General features: G+C 47.2%; 2 protein-coding genes across 2 annotated transcripts; both read left to right on the top strand.

Moving 5' to 3' along the window:
* Nucleotides 1-694: 694 nt before the first annotated feature.
* On the top strand, nucleotides 695-1,302 carry DFJ58DRAFT_672319 (uncharacterized protein; the record flags this gene model as incomplete). The annotated part of the gene is made up of 2 exons (XM_041383020.1): nucleotides 695-774; nucleotides 828-1,302. Coding segments are annotated over 2 exons (555 nt in total), but the record flags the coding sequence as incomplete, so codon positions are not given.
* Nucleotides 1,303-21,565: 20,263 nt separating this feature from the next.
* DFJ58DRAFT_849170 (uncharacterized protein) lies at nucleotides 21,566-23,675 on the top strand (the record flags this gene model as incomplete). Its single annotated transcript, XM_041393707.1, has 8 exons — nucleotides 21,566-21,675; nucleotides 21,733-22,049; nucleotides 22,100-22,417; nucleotides 22,498-22,565; nucleotides 22,796-22,920; nucleotides 23,046-23,264; nucleotides 23,387-23,437; nucleotides 23,489-23,675. 8 exons carry the CDS (start codon nucleotides 21,566-21,568, stop codon nucleotides 23,673-23,675), a joined length of 1,395 nt encoding a protein of 464 aa, XP_041234985.1.
* Between the last annotated feature and the right edge of the window lie 425 nt (nucleotides 23,676-24,100).

Genomic DNA, 24,100 nt, shown 5'->3' with positions numbered 1-24,100 from the left:
ATGAGATCACGAACTATGTCAAGGTGGAAGCGAGCACGTTTCGCTGTCCACAATGTTATCGTGCAGATTCGATGCCACTTCCCGTACGTCATCGATTTCAACTTGATGTGATCCATATATTGACAGTGAATGATACCAGTACAAGATTCGTGGATATTCGGTGAGACAGGAGTTTACACACCGTAACTACTTCCCACTTCTTGCTGTGTTCTTGTCATGGAGCGGCTTCGGTCGCGAATATGCGTCAGATATTGTCCGGCGGACGCTAAGGGAGCAATTTCACCTTGTCCCTAGCAGGGTAGGATGTTCCATATAGACCACATTCGCATCTGACAATTTGGCGCTTAGTTGCGCATAGCATCGCGCAAACTTAAAGGTGGAAATAATCGACCAAACGCTATGAAACCTGATTTCGACTGGCTCGCGAGCCTCAATTATCATGGAAACATCCTCATTTTTATTGATACTCATTCGGATACTGTCACAGGCGATCTCGTGGTATCGGGAAATGCAGCCAACTCAAATGCAGTTCCGGTATATGAGGTAAGTTGCTGTAATTGATCAGATATCAGTGTGTCGACTGACAAAATTCTTACACTCCTAGTTGCTGGAGAACTACTTGGGAGACAACCTTCGGTTGGCCTCCAACGCAATTTCCACAATCAACAGCACCTCTAGCGCCGGACCATTCATCCGTGGGATCGTTATCTCCTCATGTGGTTCTACTGGGAGAGTTGCTAAGAGTGTTTCCCGTTTGAAACGTTTGGTTGAAATGTGAGTCACTGTTCGAATCACGTCGATGTTACAGCTTACATTGAGCACGCCAGGAATATCTTCGATTTTGTCTTCTCCTTTGCCGGCGTATCCACTGTGGATGCACTTGTCGTCCCAGCACTAAGTCGCTTCGTCGAAAATGTGTTCGTTTATAACATGGGCATATGGGCGGCGCTAGAACGATCGTTCGGTGAAGACAGGCATGCCTTGAACAGTTCCCCCGTCATGTTATCATTTGCAGAATTCCAGCCGTTCAAGAACGATACCAGAAAACGTGTCGTCGATACTCGCGTATTGGCGTACTCTAACTTCAAGGACGCTAGGCCATGGGGCCTTGACATCTATCGATGTTCCAACAAACGTTGTGGTGCACATGCTCACGACATGATTTTTTCCACGCGATGGAAAGCAGTTCTATGGAAGAAGTGGCTGAAGACACAGATGAAGACGACATGTATGAAGTGCGGAGTGGTGAACAGAAACTCGACACTCCCTCGTGGGTGTACTTGTGTGATGCCGAAAACCTAGGGCGAGTATGGTATCGATGGCCCCTTAACCTCACACAGCAGATGGATATCGGGATCACTCATTGATCACGTTTTTCGGGCCCGAGCTATCACGCAGAACCAGGCCTCCTATTTCTTGGTTCCTGCAAGGCTTGCATCTCATGCGCGGACATATTCATTCCGTGTAGGTGTTCGTCATTGTTAATCCCTTCATGTAATCGTAGACAATCAAGAATCCTGTGTTGTTTGGCATGGTGCGTCACTGCTGACGATTGCGATTTCTTATTAGTGTGTGTAGCATTCTCTTACTAACAGTCTTTCACACGCGCAACATTCCTCCAAGATGCCAACCACACTACCATTGAGTATCAAAATTCATTATATGTTATGTTGTGACATCAGGTGCTTAGTTCTGGAACGCGATATCATGATTGCGTTGTTTTGTCTCGCTAGATTGCAGTTAAGCCACCTTGATGTTCATGATATTTGTTAGCCGAGCTGATGGCAACATGCTACGCAAAGGTGACTTAACTCATGCCTCCTTGCTATTTTGCCGAAGGGAGTGTGCATGATAATTCCTTCGAAATGATTGGTAAACTCCTAGGTTTGAGCGAACATAGACATTTATTTGTGGGTTATTCCGAGGCGAACGCACCTGATATTCATATATGTACGCTGCACGCTACTTGTTGCATGGCGCCGAGACCCTGGTGGTGTGAACGGTGGAGAAAAATGACACTGGATAATGTTGCAGCTAATGTACGAAGGCTGTCCTTGTGTACCATGAACGCATCCTGATGCCCAATTGCGGTGATCCAAGAAGATGTCAGCACCTATGTAATATCCCTATATTTGTATGTCAAACAAACAATGGTCAGAATTACATAGACATTTTCATATATCATCTCATGCCTGTTTGAACATCGTTTGAATAACCAGGTGGGCCGCTCCCGCATCTTACCCATCGCAAGTCATGTCCCCCGCCCTTCCACTCGAGCTGCAAGACAATTATTTTAACTCTTGCCACACGTGACACCCGTCACGCTGCACGAAATCTTGAGGGTGTCACGCCACCACACATCGGTGGTGAGCGTTTTGATGCGATCATGCCAATGATTGACCTTTTACTGATTGTAATGCCTGCGACAGGCTAGAAAAATTGATGTATAAAACATCGTCTTGTATGGTGAAACGGAAGTCAGGCGATTTACTGGAATGTATTCACCTGCGTCCAATGCACGTTGAATTGCGCAAACAATACATCAAATCTCTATTCTCGTCGGTTCGGTACTCAAATCGACTGTGATCGATATCCTTTCACTCTGCGATCACGCAACTTGGCCTTGCTCTCGTGCTTTCCACCGACGAATTCGCCCCAGATGTATCATCTCTATGGGCGTGCCCTTGATGCCCCTCCCACTCAAGTCGTTACTTGCTCGCCGTAAAACTCGACTTGGCATCATCACTCAGTACATCACCACCTGCATTCAGCACTTGACCCATCTCGATGTCACGATGATTTCATACTGAATAAACCAAATTCAGGATTAGATGGTGTCGGTACCATTGACGCACCTCTGTGCGGTGCTCAAACACAAGAGCTGATCCGGTGGCGGTCATGCGCCCTCATCAATATACACACCTTCAATTACTGCGTTTTCGCGTGGACGTTCAGCACATTGTGATCCAAAGATTCCTTGAAAAGCATGGACTCCTCGATCGTTCGAATCGTGCTGATGCCAATTGAAATGACAAATTGTCCCCTCCTTGGTCAGGGTGAAATGTTGGTTGGGAGTTGGCGGAGGAGCAGCTGAAAGCTTCCAATCCCCGAGGATAGTGAGTCTTTCGCTTGATGTATCGGCAGTGGATCAGCCTAAGACAATCACACAGTAGGGCATCGTTTGCCTATCGCGAACAAGGATCGAGAATGCATACGGAGATTACAATGACATTGACATGGACCCTGAACGCGATATGCCCTGTAATGTATCCATGGCTCGGACCAAGGGTTTACACAGAGATTAACGTGGTCGTTGTAGCATTGTGGTATTAGACCAGGAATCCTGAATTCGTATGGTATGTAACTCGCCCTCGTTGCGTCACTGACATTCCATGTGTTTGTCAACATCTAAAAAATAGCTATGTGCCTTTCGTGCTCGTTGGTTATCCGCTATGGCTATGATGTTGATTATGACTCCAGTATTTAACGCACTGTAGTTCAAACACTGGTTCGTCGTCGTGTGAATCTTTGCTAAGTAAATGCAATGTACTTAAACACCGATAGTTTCATGTAATATGGATATTCTATGACATGCAAGACAAATTTATGCATTAAAAACCATGAGAAAATAAAACACAGGCAAGACATTAGTTCGGCGGACGAGATATTCCTGACATTGCGAAAAAACCACTGCTAATAGAATCCATGAAGTCATTCTGGTGCTGAACAACAAGGACCCTCACATCTTCGTCGAGCTCCGATTGAGACAATAACTGCTTGCCAGAGTCTGCTTCACTCTCACTACATGCGCCAATGGCACATGGAGCGGTATTGTTACGTGCACAATGACTTGATCCTGTAGCATGAGGATGGGGCATCGTGGTGGTTGTCTGAGGTCATATCGTCCATAATAGGAGATGTGAAATATTTCCGGCGCGCTGAAAAGTAGCTAACCTCGATTGGAACGGGTTGGGCTCTGTGTGGTCCCCGCGAGCACTGCTTTGGTACTCGCTACTCCTGCAAATGATCTCATAACCGGTGATGACGGACGAATGAAGGGCTCTTTAGTACACGCCCTCGAACGCTTTGGACACCCGCGCCCCCCATCCATCTGTGACAAAAAGTGTGGTGACAAATGAAAGACAGTCTTAACGGTCTTATCACCAGCAGAATTTACCTTGGGTGGTGACAACGTTCTCGACAGGGTCCTTTTGCGTTTCTGTGCCTCCTGACCGTCCAAAATGTCCGCCGAAAATTGCGCACCAGAGATAACCATGTCATCGAGCGCCATCGAGATCGATTCACCTCCATCGCCGTCGTCAACATCACCTTCTGCATCCTGGTGATCGGTATGTGCGTCGTTTGGAAGGGCAAGGCCTGCAACCATGAACGCTGCTCTTCCAACATAATGCTACAGGCAAAATTAGTATTGCAATCCCGTCTATGCTGTCGCATACCTATGAACGGGCATCGGGAGTTCGGGCAGGGACCTCAATCCTGGGTGACTACATCCAAGTCGTTTTCGCAGACGATGCTTTTCCAATTTCATGGAAGATGTGGGCGAGGAACTCTGGATGTGTGTCCATGTTGCGCGACCGCGGAATAGAGACATGTCATCCCCAGTGCCTCATGGACATCAGACTCGTGCTCCATGTGAAAAGATGCCGGATTCTCGGGAATCAGCAACGCGTCGAGATCCCCATGAATGGGTATCTTCGCCAGCTGTCTGAATCGAAGTAGTATCCATGTTGCAAGCTTCAGGAAAATCTGTGAGTTGCCCTTCTGAAATGCTATCCAGTTCCATTCCTCCCAGTCTTCAAGGGTAGACGGGAATTGAATATGCACTGAGTGTCCGAGATCCTGCTCGCTGATGGTAGATTGTATCTTGTGACATGGTAATTCATCGATGACTCACCGGGATGGCCGCAGCGTTGTCAACGCCATCAGGCTCCGTGTCAATCCCATCGATCTCCTGCATAAGAATCATCAAAATGGAGACCGTGAAGCGGTAGCCTGGACCGGCTTCATATCGAGCCCACCTCGTTGTCTGTATCTGCGTCTGGTTGGGCGATCTCAGCAACGCTCAGAGATGTACCACGTGACGCAACGTTGCTGCTTTCATCATCCTATTCGACAAGGTGAATCAACAACGTGCGGTCCCGCAGAGCGAGACACAGACCTCCGGTTCGGACTCAACTATCGCTTTGCGTTTTCCATTCCTTTTAGCAGCTGTGGGAGCACGAGTCGGTCTATGCACAGCTGTTGATGATGACATTATGGGGTTGCCATTGACGTCCTGTTGAATAAGATCAATCCCACAAGCTCTCAATCGCATAATAAGCAAAACACCTCGTCTTCAGACTCAATAAATGTCACCCTTTTGCCCCTAATATTTGCGTCCACCTGAGGATGGTTGGAGCGACCCTGACCGTGTTGAACAGAATATTCAATGCATCTGTCTGACATAGCTAAGTTGTTACATACCATGCCGAACTTTCCATCTAATTCAAGAGCCGCCTGCAAGACGAGCAAACTCAGTACATTCCTTCTACGTGTATGACACGAACCGTTTCTCGACGGCCGCCTTTCTGATGTATACGTGATTTTCGTACATCTTTGACACGAACTTGTCCTCGACGGCCGCCTTCTCATTTGCATGCGATTTCCGTCCATCTTCTTTCATATCGATCAGACTTGCCGCCTCGTCGCTGTCATGCTCCATTTCGGAGGCTGTGGCTGCGGACGTTGTTGGCCCTACCGTTGTCTTTACACTTTGGGTGGTCAACCTGGCGTGCTTTTGCTGATTGATTTCAGCACGATTCAAGCGAACCTTCTTCTTTGCCTTCTCTGTTTCGATGGCCGTTCCGGTGCTATTATTCCTTGGTGTTATCATCGCTGCAATCATACCTTCTACTGAAACACAGTGGTCGACGGACGGATCACCGCACATGTTTCTGGCCGTTACAAAATTCCTCGTGGTACGAGGTGATTGTAACTTCATGACTGGATCAGCATGCAAGGGATGATATAAGTAGCCGGTGGTAACGCACGCTGCGTCACATGTGTGTAGACCATCTTCTGTCGGAAATCATTCCAAGTACGTTTGATCTTTGACAGAGTAGAGTGTTGCATGGACTCGCTGAATGCGTTGTTGTTTAATGCCATCGCAAAATGATAGTCGAGATGGGCCGAGCGCCATGTTTTGCTTGCTGGTGCATCATCGTTCACTTCTTGAACGAACGCTACAAGCACCTCAATGTAGTAATATGTGATGCAAAGGTAGGTGTCGAGAGTCGCGCGTGGTGATTCCAGATCGTCCATGAGTGCCTTAGCTGTCCGTCGATAAACATCGTGATGATGAAGCAGAAGCCATAATGCATCATAACATTGAGTGGGTACAGTCACCTATGTTTTTCCATCTCATGGAACACTCATCCAGATCAGAGACAAATAACATACCGATCTCTTGTTAATCACAAGTGTCAATCTCGTTCCATTCCTTTCTAACGAGAATCTTTGCGTCAAAATCGTGTGTGTCGTAACCAAGTCGTGATGTTTGATCACCAGGACAATAGGATTTACAGTAGTGTATTTCGAGGGATCCATGATGAAGCAAACAATGCGGGCAGAAAGTTACCGTGTGAAATTGTTCCCTGCCTCAGCAATTCAAAATTAACAAAATGTGACACGATCCAGCAGTGATCTGATTATAGCATAAGCATGCAATGCAAGTGTGGGTACGGACGATGTAAGAATTGCAGACTGATAAGGCAGCGAGCCATTGCGAGTCACATATTAACTAGGAACTATTTTACAATGGATGGCTTAGTCAAAAGGTGTAAGTTATGTACGGACAATACGAATAGTTGTAAGGTACGACATCAATGCGTCCTACAGTGCAGTAAATGGTATCAGCACCTTCTCTAGTCCTTTCTTGAACACGAGCTCCCCCTTGGCAAACTGGTCACCTTGGTATAGTAACATGGGTGTAGACTTGCGTATCGTCACTCCGAGATGTGTTGAAATCGCTCGTGCTATCTCAATGCTGATTGCAGCCGTTTCTGTATCCACGATAGAGGACGCCGATCCACCCTTTGCACGATATTCCTTCCCCTGAGTAACCATTATGCACAGGGCGAGTAATGATCTCCTGAACAGTGCTGTGCATACAATGTTAGGGACATTTCGATCCTAACTATGACGAGATAGCCTTACGTATTCGAGGCGACAGGCGCGGTATGGCAATCATCATGCGTCGAAGTGTCTCCAGAGCATTGTGCAGGTCCTGGTTGGTTAAGCAGTCACCTACAACAACGTCAAGGTATCTAGATATCTCTGTGAGATGCATGCATCCGTAGTGATAGAAAGTGACCCCCTGTTGCGAAAGAGGCAAGTGGGGTATAAACGGCATGCACCTGCCCTGGGGGGATTATTCTACAAGAACATATATGTCAGCGAATGTGTTCCATCAACACATATAACGCACAAAATGTCTCCAGGTAGGAGTGTGATAACCTCGCATCGCAATTAGCTCGTATCCAAGCTTCATTTTCGGTGAAGTTTCCTAGCCGGAGTGCGAAATCTTGAAGATGCTTGCGATCGTTTTGCCGATCCTTTGGTCGGAATACAACCCAAAACTTAACCCCTACTTCTATTCTGACCCATGTGAGGCTCCCTTCGGCGTCGTGATGAGGATACGTCAAAAATCCAGCATGGTGGAGCAGAGCCCACCCCTTCACTGTGAAGTTTTCTGGATGTATATTCGATGATATGGGGACGTCATATGTCGTTTGGTTCCACCCATGTGCTAACCCATGATCGAGATTTCTGCCATGAGTCTTTGTCATGTTGGAGATATCTCGGAAGGTAGAAAACGTACCGTAAGGTCTCTGGTAGCGCTGCCTGCGCGAGTGGAATGTCCAACACGCATTGTATCTTCTCTGGATTTTCATGTCTTCGAAGAACGCTTTGAGGACGCCTGCCGTAGTGACCTTTGTATGATCCATAGCACGCGCCCTGACGTCTGATTTTTCAATTAGCGCATTCCCTGATTGCCGCAGACGATACAACGCTACCGTGAATCCAAACAATCCTATTGGGTGAAATGGCGTAGTATTTGTCCAGATACTCTGCCGTCAACGCTTCGCCCACTGGATTGTATCCTATTCCTCTGATAACAACTGGTTTATTTTGACTCAGTGAATCGCCAACTATATCCTGGATATCATTTTCGGTTATGTCGTTGTGTGATAGATGTGTCACATATTGTGAATCAGGTGCGGATACAGAGAGTGAGCAAGATACTTGATGATCTGGATGTCTACAGCATCACAAAGATTGTTCTTGTTCGTCGTCGTACACGGCTGGAGAATGGTCCTATGGCCATCTTTCCACTGGATAATAGGACTATTCGAGGGTACTTCTTTCCCCAACAGTCCGACAGTCAAGTCATAATTCCTCGGCGCTGTCATGCCTGATGGTGGCAAAAACTATCAGTACTTGATGGCAACATTGTTTGATCTTCAATCGTTACCTGGATTCGTTTATGAATCGTCCGATACCTATATTCGTATTGCTGTTGTGGACTGTCTCGGATGGTGTATTGTTCAGCCGATTTGTAGTTGAATCGTCACGTGAGTTTATGATCTATAGGGCACGAGGACCGAACCGCACCTCTACAACATCAGACACCCAACGATATCTTCCCTCCCGCGTCATGAATTGCAAATGTCTAACAAGTAGTTCTAGAATGCGAGAATGGACGTTCATGCATGTATATAAGATGAACGTCATATGATTCGGCGCGATGGATTGACTGGTAAGTGAATCAAGCTGCATGTATGAAGTGAATATCAACGCGAGAAGATCAACTACGTGAGTGACCGACGAGTGCCTCACATGCTCATACATCACTGCTAGTCAAGTCGTCATACGTTATTCTGATATATCTAACTGTCCATGTGAGCACTTGTGCGAGAATGACCTGATTCGTCACTACACAAACCGTCCCGAAACCTCAATGTCAGACACAGATCCGTCTTTCGCAGGATCTGCAATATGCAATGCAGCATCATTGACCTGCGAGCTGACGATACGTGAAATGTCGTTGACCTTCTGACTGAGACTCCGTGAGTTGATGTCACTCTGCTCGTTCATACGATCGTGGTCTGGCACGTCCTCTGTCACCTGTGGCAGAGGAGTCGAGTTCGAGACTGCGTCCATGTCACGGGAGGCAGTGGGGTGAGAGTTGGATGATATTGATGATGGAGCGTCAACGTTGACGATTGGAGACAGTTCATTCATTGCAGTACCGATGTCCGTTGAACTGGCCATTGCAACTTCCGCGATGGGTGTCGCAGACGGTGCTGACGGACCGGATAAACAGCTGTTCTGGTTTTCCCTTTACCCGCTTTGAAAACCCCCGTCCGCCGTCCTTCTGTTAGCTGAACGTCAGATCATCCCGGGCGGTAATGTAAGCGCAATGGACTTTACCTTTGGTGGAGAAGTCGTGCTCGACATCGTCCTCTTGCGCTTCTGTGGATCTTGCTCATCTGGTGTGACCAATGGCGCTGGGTTTTGTTCACTTGAGATAATCATCTCATTAAGGGCCCCCGCTACACCTCCATCATCGTTGTCACCATAACCGTCAACATCTGCATCCTCGAAGGGCCACCCGTCTAAAAACGGCGAGTCGTGGCTGAACATCATGCTAAATTCCGATTTAGTGATGCGATATGTCGAGAACGTTACATACCTTTTTAACAGGTGTCGGTAGTTCTGGGAGAGGCCTAAATCGAGGATGACTACTTGCAAGTCGTTCCTCATTCGACGGCCTTTCCAAGCTCATGGAATATATGCGCTAGGTAACTGAGGATGTGTGTCGATGTGCGCGATCGCGGAATACAGACGTGTCATTCCTAGGGCCTCGTGAAAATCAGCGTCGTCCTGCATCTCATAATTTGCAGGATGGTCTGGAATGAGAAGTCCATCAACATCATCGTCGATTGGAATCTTAGCCAACTGTCTGAATCGAAGCAGAATCCATGTTCCAAGCTTCAGGAAAATGTGTGAGTGTCCTTTCCGCAACGCTATCCGGTTTCCAGTTCTCCCAATCCTCAAGGGTGGATGGGAGGGTCGTGATCAGGGTAGCAACTGACATCTTCGCCGATGTCGTCCTGGATGATGTTATACTATATCTGAGATGTACTTAAGGACGGGCCCACCCTCTTAACTTCTAGCATAGACTGATCTGACTGCTGTGTGGACGACGGAGTATGATACGAGACATGAGTGGTCATCAATTATGTTGATATTGCGGTATGCGTACCATGGGAGTCATAATGTCTAACTCTCCCTCTGATGGTGCTCGAACTGAGACTTCTGCTGTGGCCTGTGTGACCTCGTCATGGACAATACTGTCAGCGGTAGCATTTTGGGTTTCACATGCACACACATACCTCATCATCTGACTCAACAATGGCTTTCATTTTTCCCTTTCTGTCTGAAGTCTTAGAAGCCCGGGTCGGTGCTCGCACGTCCTGTGATGAAGAATCTGCTTGCGCGGCCGTCTCGCCCTCATCCTCAGACTCGAGATCGATATATACTTTCCCTTTTCCCTTAGCAGTCACCTTCCTGCCAGGACGGTTCGCATGGCCCTTACTCTGTTGCACACGATGATTATGATTGTGTGTGCGATCGATGTTGGTGGTCGCATACCTCAGCTGTGGAATCTTGCAGATCCCGTCCATCAGGTTCCTGATCCACCAACGATGTCAGTGTTGTTTTGTGCGCTCATGTGGTTTCTGACACGTACCTTTGATTGACGGCCTCTCTTGAAACTCTTCCGTTTATTCGGTGAATTATCCTTCATCTCGACAATATTCGCAGTCTCCTCGATGTTGTCGTCCTCTACATGAGATGTTGTGGTTGAGCATGTTGCGAACTCTAGTGATGCAACGCTAGTTTTCACATTCCGAACACTCGTGCGCTTGTTGGTCTTCTGAGGTTTTGCAGGTGACACGATTTTGCCGAACGTCGGTCTCGGCCCGTATCTCCTTCGACCACAGTGGGTGTGCGGCTCGTGGAAGTCGGCAGTATTTCGGAGATCATTTCTTCGACTGACATACGGTGAGTGGCGGATATATTGCCGCACATGTTCTTGTCATTGCACATTAAATTGTGGTACTTCGCGATATCGACTTTCGCAAGGAAGTTTAGATGAGGTGAGGTGTTCAATTATCTGGAGAGTACGCACGCTGCTGGACTGGCTCATACACTTTTTTCTCCTTGAAGTCACCCCATGATCGTTTTATCTTTGCTAGCGCCGTTTTTTGCATAATCACGTTGAATGCACTGTTCTCTAGCGCCAATGCAAAGTGATAGTCGAGGTGAGCTGAACGCCATGTCTTGTTTGAAACGGGGTCGTCGACCTTCACTTCTTGCACGAACGCTAGCAGAACCTCACAGTAGTAATATGTGACGGCAACGTAGGTCTGGAGTTGTGGGATCGTGTTTTTTGCGTTCAAGGAGTCTCGTGGCGGTCAGCTGATAGACTTTGAGATGATGAAGTAGGAGGTGCAATGCATCGTGGCATTGACTTGGCACCGCTATCTATGTGTAGATATCTCTGTGAAAAATATAACCAATAGTGCGCAGGATCACATACCGCTTCCTCATCAATCGACAAACACAAGGTTTTCCTGATCATCTGCAATGAACATCGTAGATTCAAAATGTCGTCTATCACATCTTGTGGCCATGACCGATCTACCACAAGAACAATGGGTTTCTCTGTGGAGTAATTCTTCGCGTTCATGACATAACTATAGTGGTTGAAGGGATCGTGTGAATTTATGCGCGCGTCAAGCACCACAATTTACTATGTCTGTCACACGTCATTCTTTGTTCCAGTCTCCATTTATCCACTGACTGGATTTAAATTACAACTCCGTCTCAGCATCGTTGTCCTTACTGCTTACATGATCGTAACACCACAGGCGCACCAGTTCCCGACTCCACCGACAAATATGAAACTCTTTATTAGTTAGCACAACAAATTTCCAACGTTCCACGACATACACAGACATCCATGCGGCCATCAATGTCAACTCATGCAGATACTACATATCTTTGGTGATTACGGGTCATGTTGTATGCGCTGCAGCGGTTTTCGCTCGACGATTGGAGTTACTAGACAAGGCATTCTTGACTATGAATTGAGTGGCACACTGTTGTTATCGTCGTCGATGGCGCACTTCTGACGTGTCGCCAACAGTATTCCTCGACTTTCCGAGCGCTTGGTTTCTCGGCATCTGGATATCAAGCAAGACGGAATGAGGTCAAATCTATTTTTTGCGGAATATTAGAATGAGATTGGGATCCGGATGTAAGTGAAGAAGAGTACAGAAAGGAGTATTCGAACGTGTGGAGACGTGCTCTTAGTATCTGCATTGATCTCACAGGTTCGTGCATTTTGCGGTCCTCAGTCACGCAAGTGCTAACCAACACCACTGAAGTACACATATTCCTATGTCCAGTTGGAAAGTTGCGATCAGACAACCATGAGCTTCTGGTTGTGTGATGGCGAGACGCCCAATGCCGCTATGACACTACACCAGGGGGCCGTTTGTCTTGTGTTGCCATCCGCCGCAACATATGTTCTTGAACTATCTTGTCACTAACGATTTGATTCGGTGCGAGCTCAGGATGTGTGATGTCAACCGAAAACGATATATATTCTTATTTTCAGGTGTTCAGTTGGAATCCATCCGGTGAAAATCTCAGAAAGCGTGGGTTTTCGACTCATATTCTCGTCCGACAAAAACAACTGTTCGCTGCTCCAGGTCTTCGACCTCTTGTCACGCCATCACTGGCACAATTGCGAGCACTAGTTTGATTTCGTCTTCCATACTTCTGATAAGTGGAGTCTCATCCCACACACGACGTGAGGGTAATCATGATTCTCCCTATTGTTCACTGTCAAACGTGTACGGCTCAATCAGATGGAAAAGCCCTTGGCGATGGGTTCGTTTTGAGATTTCACCCCAGGACCCACCGAGCGCATGATGAGTCACTGAGTTGGCCCAAGACATAATATGAAGTATATCAGTGTCGTTCCATGTTTACTATGGTGGCAGAATTCAGGAATATCCTGGACACTCGTCTCACCATGAGCATCATATCGGATGTCTAGTTGGAACAAGTTCTGCGATCAGTGAAACTCACTAGCACTGTCGGTACTCCTTCCTAGGACGTTCCCCAATTTCACAAATGCACAAATATCATACTGCTACTGATAATCAGAGCATTACATGAATTGAGAACGACTGTGGAGTAGGCGAGATTATGTGAGGGAATGCGAAACACAAGTGTGATCAACATGGATCTAACCATAACGATGATAGAAAACCAGGAATCAAGTAAGATACATATACCAGACGAAAGCAATACAGCAGTAAGTACACACCAACATCAAGTAAGATTATTCTCTGCCTAACTTGAACATTCGTGTCCATGGTGTGTGTAGCACGGTTGAGTGCTACGGTCGCCATCGTGCAGTCCATAACATCACCGTTGTCCAAATCTCTGAATCTATTCTTGTAGAAAACCTTAATCACATGTTTTGCGACATCTGACGATCTTGAACCCTTGCCATTGCAGTCCAGCAGCGATGTAACTGACCTCATTGGGCATCTCCTCATCGCTGTTGGTGGTATAAACCACGAATATGAACGCGAACTCGGTGTGAGGAACAGAATAGCAAACCGCGTGATGTTCCACCTTTCATGGCAAGACGAGAATTGTAAGGCTGCTTGTGATCCTGCATTCCACGTCAGGCAGGTTTGATGCTGCGTCGCCAGCAATTGTAGTTCTGTTGGCCGTTACAGGGACAAGCTTCCAGGAACGCTCGCGCTCGCTGTGAGACATATATATATATATGCCAGCGGGAATGCGCCAGGAGGCTAACTAACCCTGTCCATCCCTGTAGATAGACAGTGAGGATGCAAAAAACATACGAAGGTAGTATGTAGCGACTCACTTTCGAGTTTGATATGTCGGCCTTCAACATTACCTGGCATGATGGTGTGATGAACTACAATGACAAGTATTTGGGATGGGCTGAGTGAATGGACTAATCGATAATTCAAGACGGAAGTGAGAATATGGGGAGTTGTGGACTGTCAGTGAGGATATGGTGAAAAGATAATGTTTGCCGGTGTTTTCCCCCATTCATGTTGTCCGATGGCAGTGAAACGCTTGGATGATAAACGCTTGTACGGTTGCTGAAGCTAAAAGATCAACCAGTAGCAAAATTCCATGGATCAGCGAAAGTCGCACACCAAGGTCACCGCGCAAGTCTCACAACGTCCTAAGATGCAGACACTGCGACGGAATATCCATTGTGATGGATGATGCACACAAGACAGGGCTCAGTGAGATTGTTGCGGTAGTTCACCATACACAGAACGATGCGCATTGAAAAGTTAATCAGGTCCGTCCGAGCCCATGCCGATGTGGATGGATGATGGAGCTAACAACAAAGGAAACATTTTGCATTGCAGGTCGAATGACAGTGCAAGTACTGCGTGACCAAGCCAGCCTCACCTATGTATTACATAAGAAATTGCTACAGTCGATTTGACCCATTCAATTAACGACTTAAAGTTAAACAAGAACATGCTGTCTCGCCCGTGGTGTGTGTGGCGTGGGAATATCACGTGATTGGTTGATTTTAAAAAGGTTGTTCAATTTCAACTTCCGCTCTTCATCTTCTCTACCTTATACTTATCACATTGTTATGACTTGTTTCAATCTCTTGCGGTGTCGTAGCTCCTTTCGGGGTTTAGAGCTGTTGCTCCGGCATTGTCTGAGACGCGACTTTTGTGTTCAGCGCCTTCATAGGTGCAAGGCTGTCGTCGACAGTCGCACGATGCGTCAGTTCTCTTTACATGACTCTTCCACGCTTCCAAACCTTCATCTCCTTGCCGTCGCTCCTTACGGGGGTTCTGAGCCGTCGCTCTGGCATGGTGTGTGATGTGTGACTTCCGTGTTCAGCGCCTTCATAGGTGCAAGGCTGTCGTCGACAGTCGCACGATGCGTCAGTTCTCTTTACATGACTCTTCCACGCTTCCAAACCTTCATCTCCTTGCCGTCGCTCCTTACGGGGGTTCTGAGCCGTCGCTCTGGCATGGTTGTGATATGTGATTTTTGTGTTCAGCGCCTTCATAGGTGCAAGGCTGTCGTCGACAGTCGCACGATACATCAGTTCTCTTTACACGACTGTTCCACGCTTCCGCACCTGCATCTCCTTGCCGTCGCTCTGCCGTGGTGCGATAGGACTTTCCCGTGTTCAGTGCCTTTACAAGCATGCAGGCATATCGATGTTGTTGACGCACTTGAGGTCTTTCTTGCTGCTCTCTTATTTTCGCGTACGTTTGGAATATCCTGGTACGCGTTGGTGTAATGTCGCCATTCAGATCGATGACTTCATATTCGACCTGGGATGGCGATTCAAAGCGGTGGATCTACCTGGCAGAGTCAAGGCCGTCATGGATGAAGGATTCGAATTGCAAATGGCAAATGATGGACGATGTCGTCCGTAAGCTAGGCTACTCATTGTAGCTGACTCGTACCCGCCATGTCAACGTTGATAATCGGCTGCGTACGCAACTGTAGTAGTATCAGTGACAAAACGAACGAGACGTACTACCCATCAGTCATAGACAACGAAGAAAATCGACTAAAATCAACTATACAAGTGTCCGTGGTTTGTATTCCTGAGCTCCAGATTTCACTAAGCCGCGTCGCGTCGTCAAGTGCACGCACCATGCACCAATAGTTTCATGAACGACAATTGTGAGCAACGGTCAACTCATGGGTCTTGGATAACTGTTGTATACATCTTTAGAGTCTTCGGCCATTTCTCATATCTTTCGTGGTGCACAACGCTCACAAGGACAGTTTCCACTTGTCACATATCACCATTCTTGTTGTGACAACGTCATCCACCACGTCTCCTCACACCTGCAGCACTCATGGTACACCAAACGCGTCCCTCTGAGAGCACCATCACATCTCTCTAAAACGCTCTCATATGTCGATGCACCCTCTCATCTTCCAGCAGCCAAGACCACCCATCGAACTCCGTGAAACTCTGCGCATAATTACCAGATAACCATGGGTTATGAAGACTTACACGGTCGGCTAATTGTCTGACGAGGTTGCTGACAAATACTGTACTTTGAACTGTGATCGTTCATTCGTCTACCTGCCATACCATCGTTCTTTATTCAAGATCTACTTGCATATTTCTTTAACATCATTCGCTATGTCTGATTATACAAATAAGCGTAGTACTCAAGAAGACGTTTCACCGACGGAGAAAATCAAACGCATTCAATCTCATCTGAACATGAAGATACCGAGTTACAATGTATGTCCCGATTGCATTCCTTTGCTGACAATTCAATATGACGTTCGGGATACACAGGACCAAGACGTTGCTCAGCTAAGATCCCCAAGCCCGAATTCATGTACGGCTCAGTACGCGCGTGAACTCTTGGAGATGCTGGAACGCGTGGATCATCAAGTCGAATACCTGCAGGAGGAACGTGAACGAACGCGTATTCGGCACGAAGAAGAGGTAGAAAGGTACCGTGACCGCATTGATACCTTGGAAGAAGAGGTGATGTACCAGAAAGCACTACTTGACGTCACGAGCGAAGACGTAGATCGGCTGGAGGTGGAGACGGTGAAGCAGAAGGAGAACATCAAAGCGATCTTGGAGTACGCACATGGAGACGCCGTAGAGAGACAAATATGCATCGAAGAACTGAAAGATCGTATCATTCAGGTCATTGATCACCCCAATGTGTAACATCTCCTTCATCGACACGATTATCTCAAGTTTAGCTTCATTTTACAGTACAGATAGGCCACATGATTCATCACGACATGATCAGATTCGTTCGTTTGTTCTACATCGCGGTTACACATTGACACATGATCTTGAGTTGCATTTTAATATTCGAATCCTTACTCACTACATTGCTGAACCGTACTTCCCCTTGGACAGTCTCAATCCATTATATCGTATTTTACAACCAACCGTCGTGCAGACGACGACATTTCCTCGTTGGAAGCTAGCAAATCCTTTAGGACTCATATATCAGAGGATGAAGACGGTCAAACAACGACGTACAAGATATGTATCGAGTTCGTTTCTCTGTCCGTCATCACCTCTGATTGATGTGATGATGAGATGGAAATGACTTGCCTGCGCTGCGTTTCCAATGTCCAGATAAAACTTCAAACCAATCCACAATAGAGCTGTGGTAGATGGTCGCTCGCTTGCAGGAGATCATCGACAAGCTCGGTGGTCACACCGTACGGGTATGCTTGTTAAGTCCTGGTGGATGTTTAAAACATAACTTACCGGAGCTGCCCAGACAGACGGTTTTGTGGTCTTCGTGCTCTTCTTCTTCACCTGCCGGCTGTCGTATTCAGTGACAGGGACCCATTCGCGAGGTTTGTGCCAATGCCCAGTATCGCCTTTTCTCGCTCTCACGCACTCCCATCTTTGAGGTTCTTAAACGAGGCCGTGTGTGACCAAGGGGAACCAACAATCATCCCTGTAGGACGGGTGCCGGACGTCTGACATGGGAAAAACAACTTCTCAAACCAAGGCAGCGCCCAAGTATTGCAGATGGTATGTGCTCGGTACACAGTGGTGTTGCAGTCAAGACTTACCCTTGCACAACTATCTTCCAGCTATTCGTCAGTCGACGGTGTGAGAGTAACTCACTTGAGGAACGATCGAGCATTACGGTCGTCTAACCAGAGGTCTGTGTAAATTCAATGCGCACTGCCAAAGCTGGTGCACACCTGTCCGCGTCCCTATCTCGCAGGCACTATGCATCAGGTGTTTACCAACAGGTAGCCGAGAGGAAAAGTGGGGTGGCGAGGAAGGAAGATGCTGGTGCTCGCGCACAGCTGTTTCAATGAAGACCCTTACCCCCGTTGACCGTCCGTGTCAGTTTCATTGAGCTCCCAGCTGTCGAGGCTCAGACGTTTGACGCAGTACCTGCAATCACTTTAGATACTAGGCTAGACCACACTTCAGGAATATATATTGCCAGGATGATCAGTGATATAACAGTGGAGAAAAACCAAGCGAAATGAAAATAACGATACATCGATATAAATTACCACAGATCTGCATCAAACCGCTCGAGGACAGAATTCGCATCTTCCACATCCTTTTGTGCCTTCTTCCGCATGTAGAATATCGGGCAGTCCTTGCTCGAATATTGCACATCCTATCGACCACAGTGTCAATGACAGTCGAAGCAACACAGATATAACCACACTTGATACAAAGAGCGCTGAAAATGTTGGCATTGCGTCCACTGTCGCGAGAACCGCACTTGCAGCTGCGACGCGCTTATGATTTGCTTTGATATCGCTCCCCGATCGTTGGTTGACAGTTATTGCACACGGCACCATCTGCAGCAGTGGCGGCAGTGAGATAGGGCCAGACGTTTGCTTGTTTGGGCTTACGTTTTACATTGCTATTCGACAGTAACGGAGGTTTGCACGCAAGGCATGTTACCGTCTTCGCTGTGAACTTCATCAGACCGCCAACTGTTGGAGTTGCGATCTGGATTGACCTGGTGTGCGCGCCAGATACTGGGGAACATATCAACAGACGACATTCACAGCGAATGAAGCAACATACACAACGATGCTGCCTTCTAACCCAGGATTGGTTCAAACATTCTCACAAGAGGATCTGAGAACTGCGTTTCGAGATAATATTTAGTATCGATGGGAATGCTATTCTCCAAAACATAAAGGGCATCCTCGGATTTTTCGTATGCAGCAGCACCTATTCTTCCACAAGTCAGCATAGAGCCATGATACTTGACGCGGAATGTGACCTTCAATGCCCTTGACAATAACGTAGGTGACACGGCCACGCAAGGCCGGTGCGGAACCTGACCATGGATATCAGGACATAACCAGGTAACCACATCAGTCACAAACCTGCGTCACGTTGCCGCATGCGCTCTGCCAACTCCACATGCGCTTGCTTCGCAGCATAATCTGCGGACATTAGAATGCCAGCCCATTCTCGTTCAAAATTCACATACCAGCTATGGCCGGAGCCTTTGCAATCACCAGTTGGGACATATCGACCTTATTTTGCAGACCATCTGATATGATGCGCTTTGTGTACCTGGGATGGCTGGTTCAGCAACCAAACGAGCAAAAGTGTGTACTTACTCCTCAGCTCCTCTGACGTCTCGATTACCGTAGATACTTGCTGACAGTTGTCTCTCCGGACCGTCTAGATTCCTTAATTCAGTATATCCACGGTAAACTATTGAAGATGAAGACAAACTTCGATCCTCTTTGAGTTCATCTTGCCCCATTCGTCTGGCTTGTCCAGCAACGTCCAGCGTACCGCTTCTTGCTGATGAGAAGATACGGGTAATAAAATTTCTCGAATTCGAGCTCAATAGGTCTGACAGATTTCGCCGTCGCAAAATCTGCCGCCTCCGCTCCTGTAGATTGCTGGTTGGTACGAGCAGAGAGTCATGATCCTTTCCAGTTCTGCAGGCCCAAACCTGACCATGACAGAGTCAGTATCACCATAAATTACTTCAGCATTATCAGCGTGTCCATTATAAATGGAGAATTATGCTTCAACGTCCTACAAATGGTTATTGGTCGGGTGTTCACTGGCGGACAGACTACGACTTACCTACTTAGTTTTCGCGATCATCTGACGCCAATATGCTGCCACACTGCAGGAGATAGGAAGGCAGGGTAATGTTCCAATCGTCGCACCAGTGAACTCATAAGGAGAGTTGGCACTGGTCTGCAATTGAATGAGGTCAGATAGGGTCGCCGTACCAGCTGAATGCAAAGCACCTTCAGAGCAAGCTGACGACCGTCCAAGACTGCACGCTTGGATGGATCGGTCACCTTCTTGAGATCTGCCTTCGCACGCGTACCAGCAGAGATCAAATCTTCCAAGAAAGTAGGTCGTAGACCATTTCGTTTTGCCGTAGTAGCGAAAAATTCTAACCAGAAGCATTAGCCGACTGATCTGCAAACTACATATCCAACAGCTCTAACATACCGTTATTGGGGGTTTGGATATATTCAACGTCCTTGACAAGCTGCATGCGATCAATGGTATTCATTTCGATGAGCGTCGTATAACACAAATTATGTACCATCGTGATGGACGGATACAAATAGCTCATATCAAGAGTTGCAATTGGTGTGTCGTGGTAGCCTTTCCTCGGCTCGATGACAGTGGCACCTTCGTATTGCTCATCAGAACCCTCGCCCTTCAAAGCAGGGATGATATATCTCTCTTGATTAGCCTCGTGAAATAGCTGGGAAAGCACCTTAATGGACTGGCCATTGGAAAGGAGGTAGTTGAAGGGAATGCCCGTGACATGTGTCATTTCAGTGTAGTTGATGAAGCACATAAGTTTGTCCCGCAGTCACTGAGGGAGATATACATCCTGTAGCAACTATAAGAACGACAAAGACGACGCAAAAAGGACTCGATCACCTTTAAACAGCAGACGGCCAGCCGACGTCTGGACTCTGGGGTACCATGTTGCAATTCTGTGATAACGGAGTGGTTCATATTCTCCTGTGGCTCACCAAGGAACTGTGCACAGACAGTGTTGAAGGTATAACTACGTAACTTGTGTTCACGTTGCATAAATTGCAGGACGTCGAGTTGTAGCCGATCTTCTAGCTCTGTATCTTTGGAATCACGCTGCTCGTATGCCTTCGAAGAGAAATGCGTCTCCTTCGTCTCAGTTTTGGAACCTTTAACACAACATCAGTATGATCTTATCACAGCAAACAGAAATGCGCACCATTCATGCGACCAAGAAAAGGGAACTTATTTGCCTTGAGATGCTGTGCTCGATCCATGAGATATGGAAAATCGAATTTTGCAATGTTGTACTCGTTGACAAGATCCTGGTCAACCTCTGCAATATGGACAGCTGCTCAAGCCAAGGCAGCGCCCAAGTGTTTCAGATGGTATGTGCTCGGTACATAGTGGTGTTGCAGTCAAAACTGACCCTTACACAACTATATTCGCGCTATTCGTCAGTTTAGCGAGTGAGAGCACTTCAAATCATGAGTGTACCCAATCGTCGACATCCTCACTACCGCTGAATCTCGCATTTCAACAGCAAACGTCTTTACTATCAGCCGTCGAATGTCCACGGCCAGCGTGAATAATACTGCCAGTAGTCTTTCCAACTCGAGCTCTGTGCGATCTCAAGGTCAATGCCAGCTACTAAGTCTGCCAAGTATGTCAATGTGGCACGTCCAACCTGACCTCAACACAAGCTGTCTGATGCCTTTGAAAGCAAGTGCGGTCACCATTCATTGACAGTGGACGCTTATCCAGCAATAAATAGCTGTGGCGTTGGAACGCGGGTATAAGTGATAATTTGTTTTACATTGTTTGCCCATACAGATAGCCATCAATTGATTCGATCACAATCGTCTGATATTGTCAATGATGGCTGTCAACATTCCCCTCGAGCTTGTAATGAAGATTTTCACTCTCGCCACTCATAGACGAGAGGAAGCAGCATCCTGGATTTGTATTTCCAAAAGGACCTACATCTTGTGAGCGTTCGATGCCATGTTCAATCCTTTCCCTCTCTACTTATCCTTTACATACAGGTTCGAACGATTATTGTATAATAAGGTCGTCTTGAAAGATGAAGACCACGCATTCAGATTCCTGGAATGCTACCGCCTTCGGCAAACGCATATCGATCCTCCTCCAGCAACTACAACGATGTTTCTCGGCGATGATATCACGTACACTACCCTAGTCGAGATATTGTCACTCTGCAAAGACATCACCAACCTTTCCATAGCGTCCGTCGACGACGACTTCATTCGTGACCTCACAAATCTGCATCACGTACTGGAACCCCCTCCCCCTCACGGTGCTTTGTTTAAACCTCAGATTATCGCTGACTCACTCTTCCATGGTGATGGCGAACACGTTCGCTACATTAACGCATCTTGAGGTTGACGATAGGGAGATGCTTCGGTTTGTTTGATATGAACGCCTTCCCCAAGTTGACCCACCTGGCGCTTTTGTTCGTCGTCTATAACCCAGGAGTGGACGTCCCTGGCGTTGTGAAGCGTCTTCTCCAACACGCAACCCTGCAAGTCCTTGTATTCCGTGTCGATGGTCACAGCGAATGTGCAACGTTCCTGGAACCCCATGGAATCGTGGATCGTCGCATCATCATCGGACCTTCAAGAACGTTTGTATGGGATGATTTTGGACATGGCGACATGCTACTATGGGAACTCGCTGATGACAGGGTCAACATGCCTGCCCCAAACCACAGTAAGTACATCTAGTTCAATCTGACATGGTTGATTCAAGTGACAAAATCACACAAAAAAGCACCGCTGCTTCTCTAACAGCATGTTTGAAAATAGATTCAGGGATTATAAGGGGCTTCCTCCTCGATTTCCTGAACGCGATGTGGACCGTGGGTTCAGAAAATATCTTGGACCTGGGGATTCATCGGATTGAGCTGTGCGATCCGGTCTCATGCGCAATGATTCCAGTGACGAGGAGACGGAGGTGTATTCTAATGACGATGACATAGAAGAGGATTCTGTACAATACATAAGTTTGATACCTAATATTCAAACACGTATGGCAGTATATTCATGTAGAGTAGCCGCACCAAAATACACTTACAATCCATGTCATCAGAATGAAGCTCTGCAATTGAAAAACTATGGGCTCTTTGTGCTGTCCGTCAGCAATAACAGTCTCAAATTTGTGGCGGTCATAAATCTTGTGCGCATGGAAAAATCCAAACTTTTCTTCTGCGTTTCGTGTGCAAGGGCAGCGTTTATGACTGATAAATTATAACATGCGCTCGCTCCATCTGGCCACTAATGAAGCATGTGCGCAATGTGATTTATCACGCCCTGAGCCACACCCACTCCATGCATACCAGCATGGGGTCACTTCTCAGCAGCAGACAGCTGCGAGCCCTTGAGTTGCGAGTCGGGCAGCCACACAAAGAGGTCATGTTTTGGCTGAATAGATACAGCATGAACGATCCTCGACTCGTGCTGTTACACACCAGATTGGGTCAGACGAGCCAGTTAGGACAGGGAGACATGTTGGTCGGGAGTGGTCGAGGAAAGATCACAATTTCCACTACCAAAGGAAGGTATGTAGCTCTATTCAATGGTTTTTCGACAAAGCCTGAGTAATTACCGGGGAAGGGCATCGGTGTTTGTTAATCAACAAGCTAAGAAATCGCTACGCAGAACATGATGACGTTGAGGGGAGATTCGACACGAAGTCGTGCTCCCAGGCAATCCCAGGGAAACAACTGCGAAGGTATGTGTGCCAAACTTGTTTAATGCGCCTCACAAATACAACTACCAATAGGCGAAAAGATGATGTGGAGATGGAATCAACTTATATCGGTCAGAAGAAGTCGCGTGCTCGAGTGCACCGAGAGGATAGTTTCCAGTCAATGACACCGGCAAGAACGAAAAACTGCTTCTCCCTCAGGATGAATGCACGATATCACCGCAGCCATCAAGCCAATGATGGCGAAACACATTGCGAGTGACAACCGCGCTGCTCCTAAAACACTACCTTGCATGCGAGACAACACGTATCTACAGCAAGTGGATTCAGGGATAGTATTAGTATTTTGTAGGAGTTGCAACTCAGTGGTCTACTCACCTCAGTGCGCGCAAGTAACCATTCCCTAGTCGACGCTCCTGCTGACTGAGACGTCGAAAGAGATTCAATGGCGGCCATTACTGGCACTTACAAAGTAGCGTCCCAAGCGCCAACTCAAAAGGAAAATGCCTCATAGACTCCAACTGACACTTAAGGGTCGTGAGAAATTGGTGAAGGAGTTATGGGGGTAAAAAACATCAGATCTCATTCCCTCATCATATACAGTGGGCTTCCAGGACTCCCACTGTGTATGGGGGTCAAAACGTCGGATCTCATGCATGCATGACTTAGAAAACCTTGGCAGAGCAC

Source organism: Suillus subalutaceus, assembly GCF_016647625.1.
Source record: "Suillus subalutaceus strain FC151 chromosome Unknown DFJ58scaffold_422, whole genome shotgun sequence".
Lineage (NCBI taxonomy): Eukaryota > Fungi > Basidiomycota > Agaricomycetes > Boletales > Suillaceae > Suillus > Suillus subalutaceus.
The sequence above is the reverse complement of the archived record's forward strand: the minus strand, read 5'-3'. Positions and strand labels throughout refer to the sequence as shown.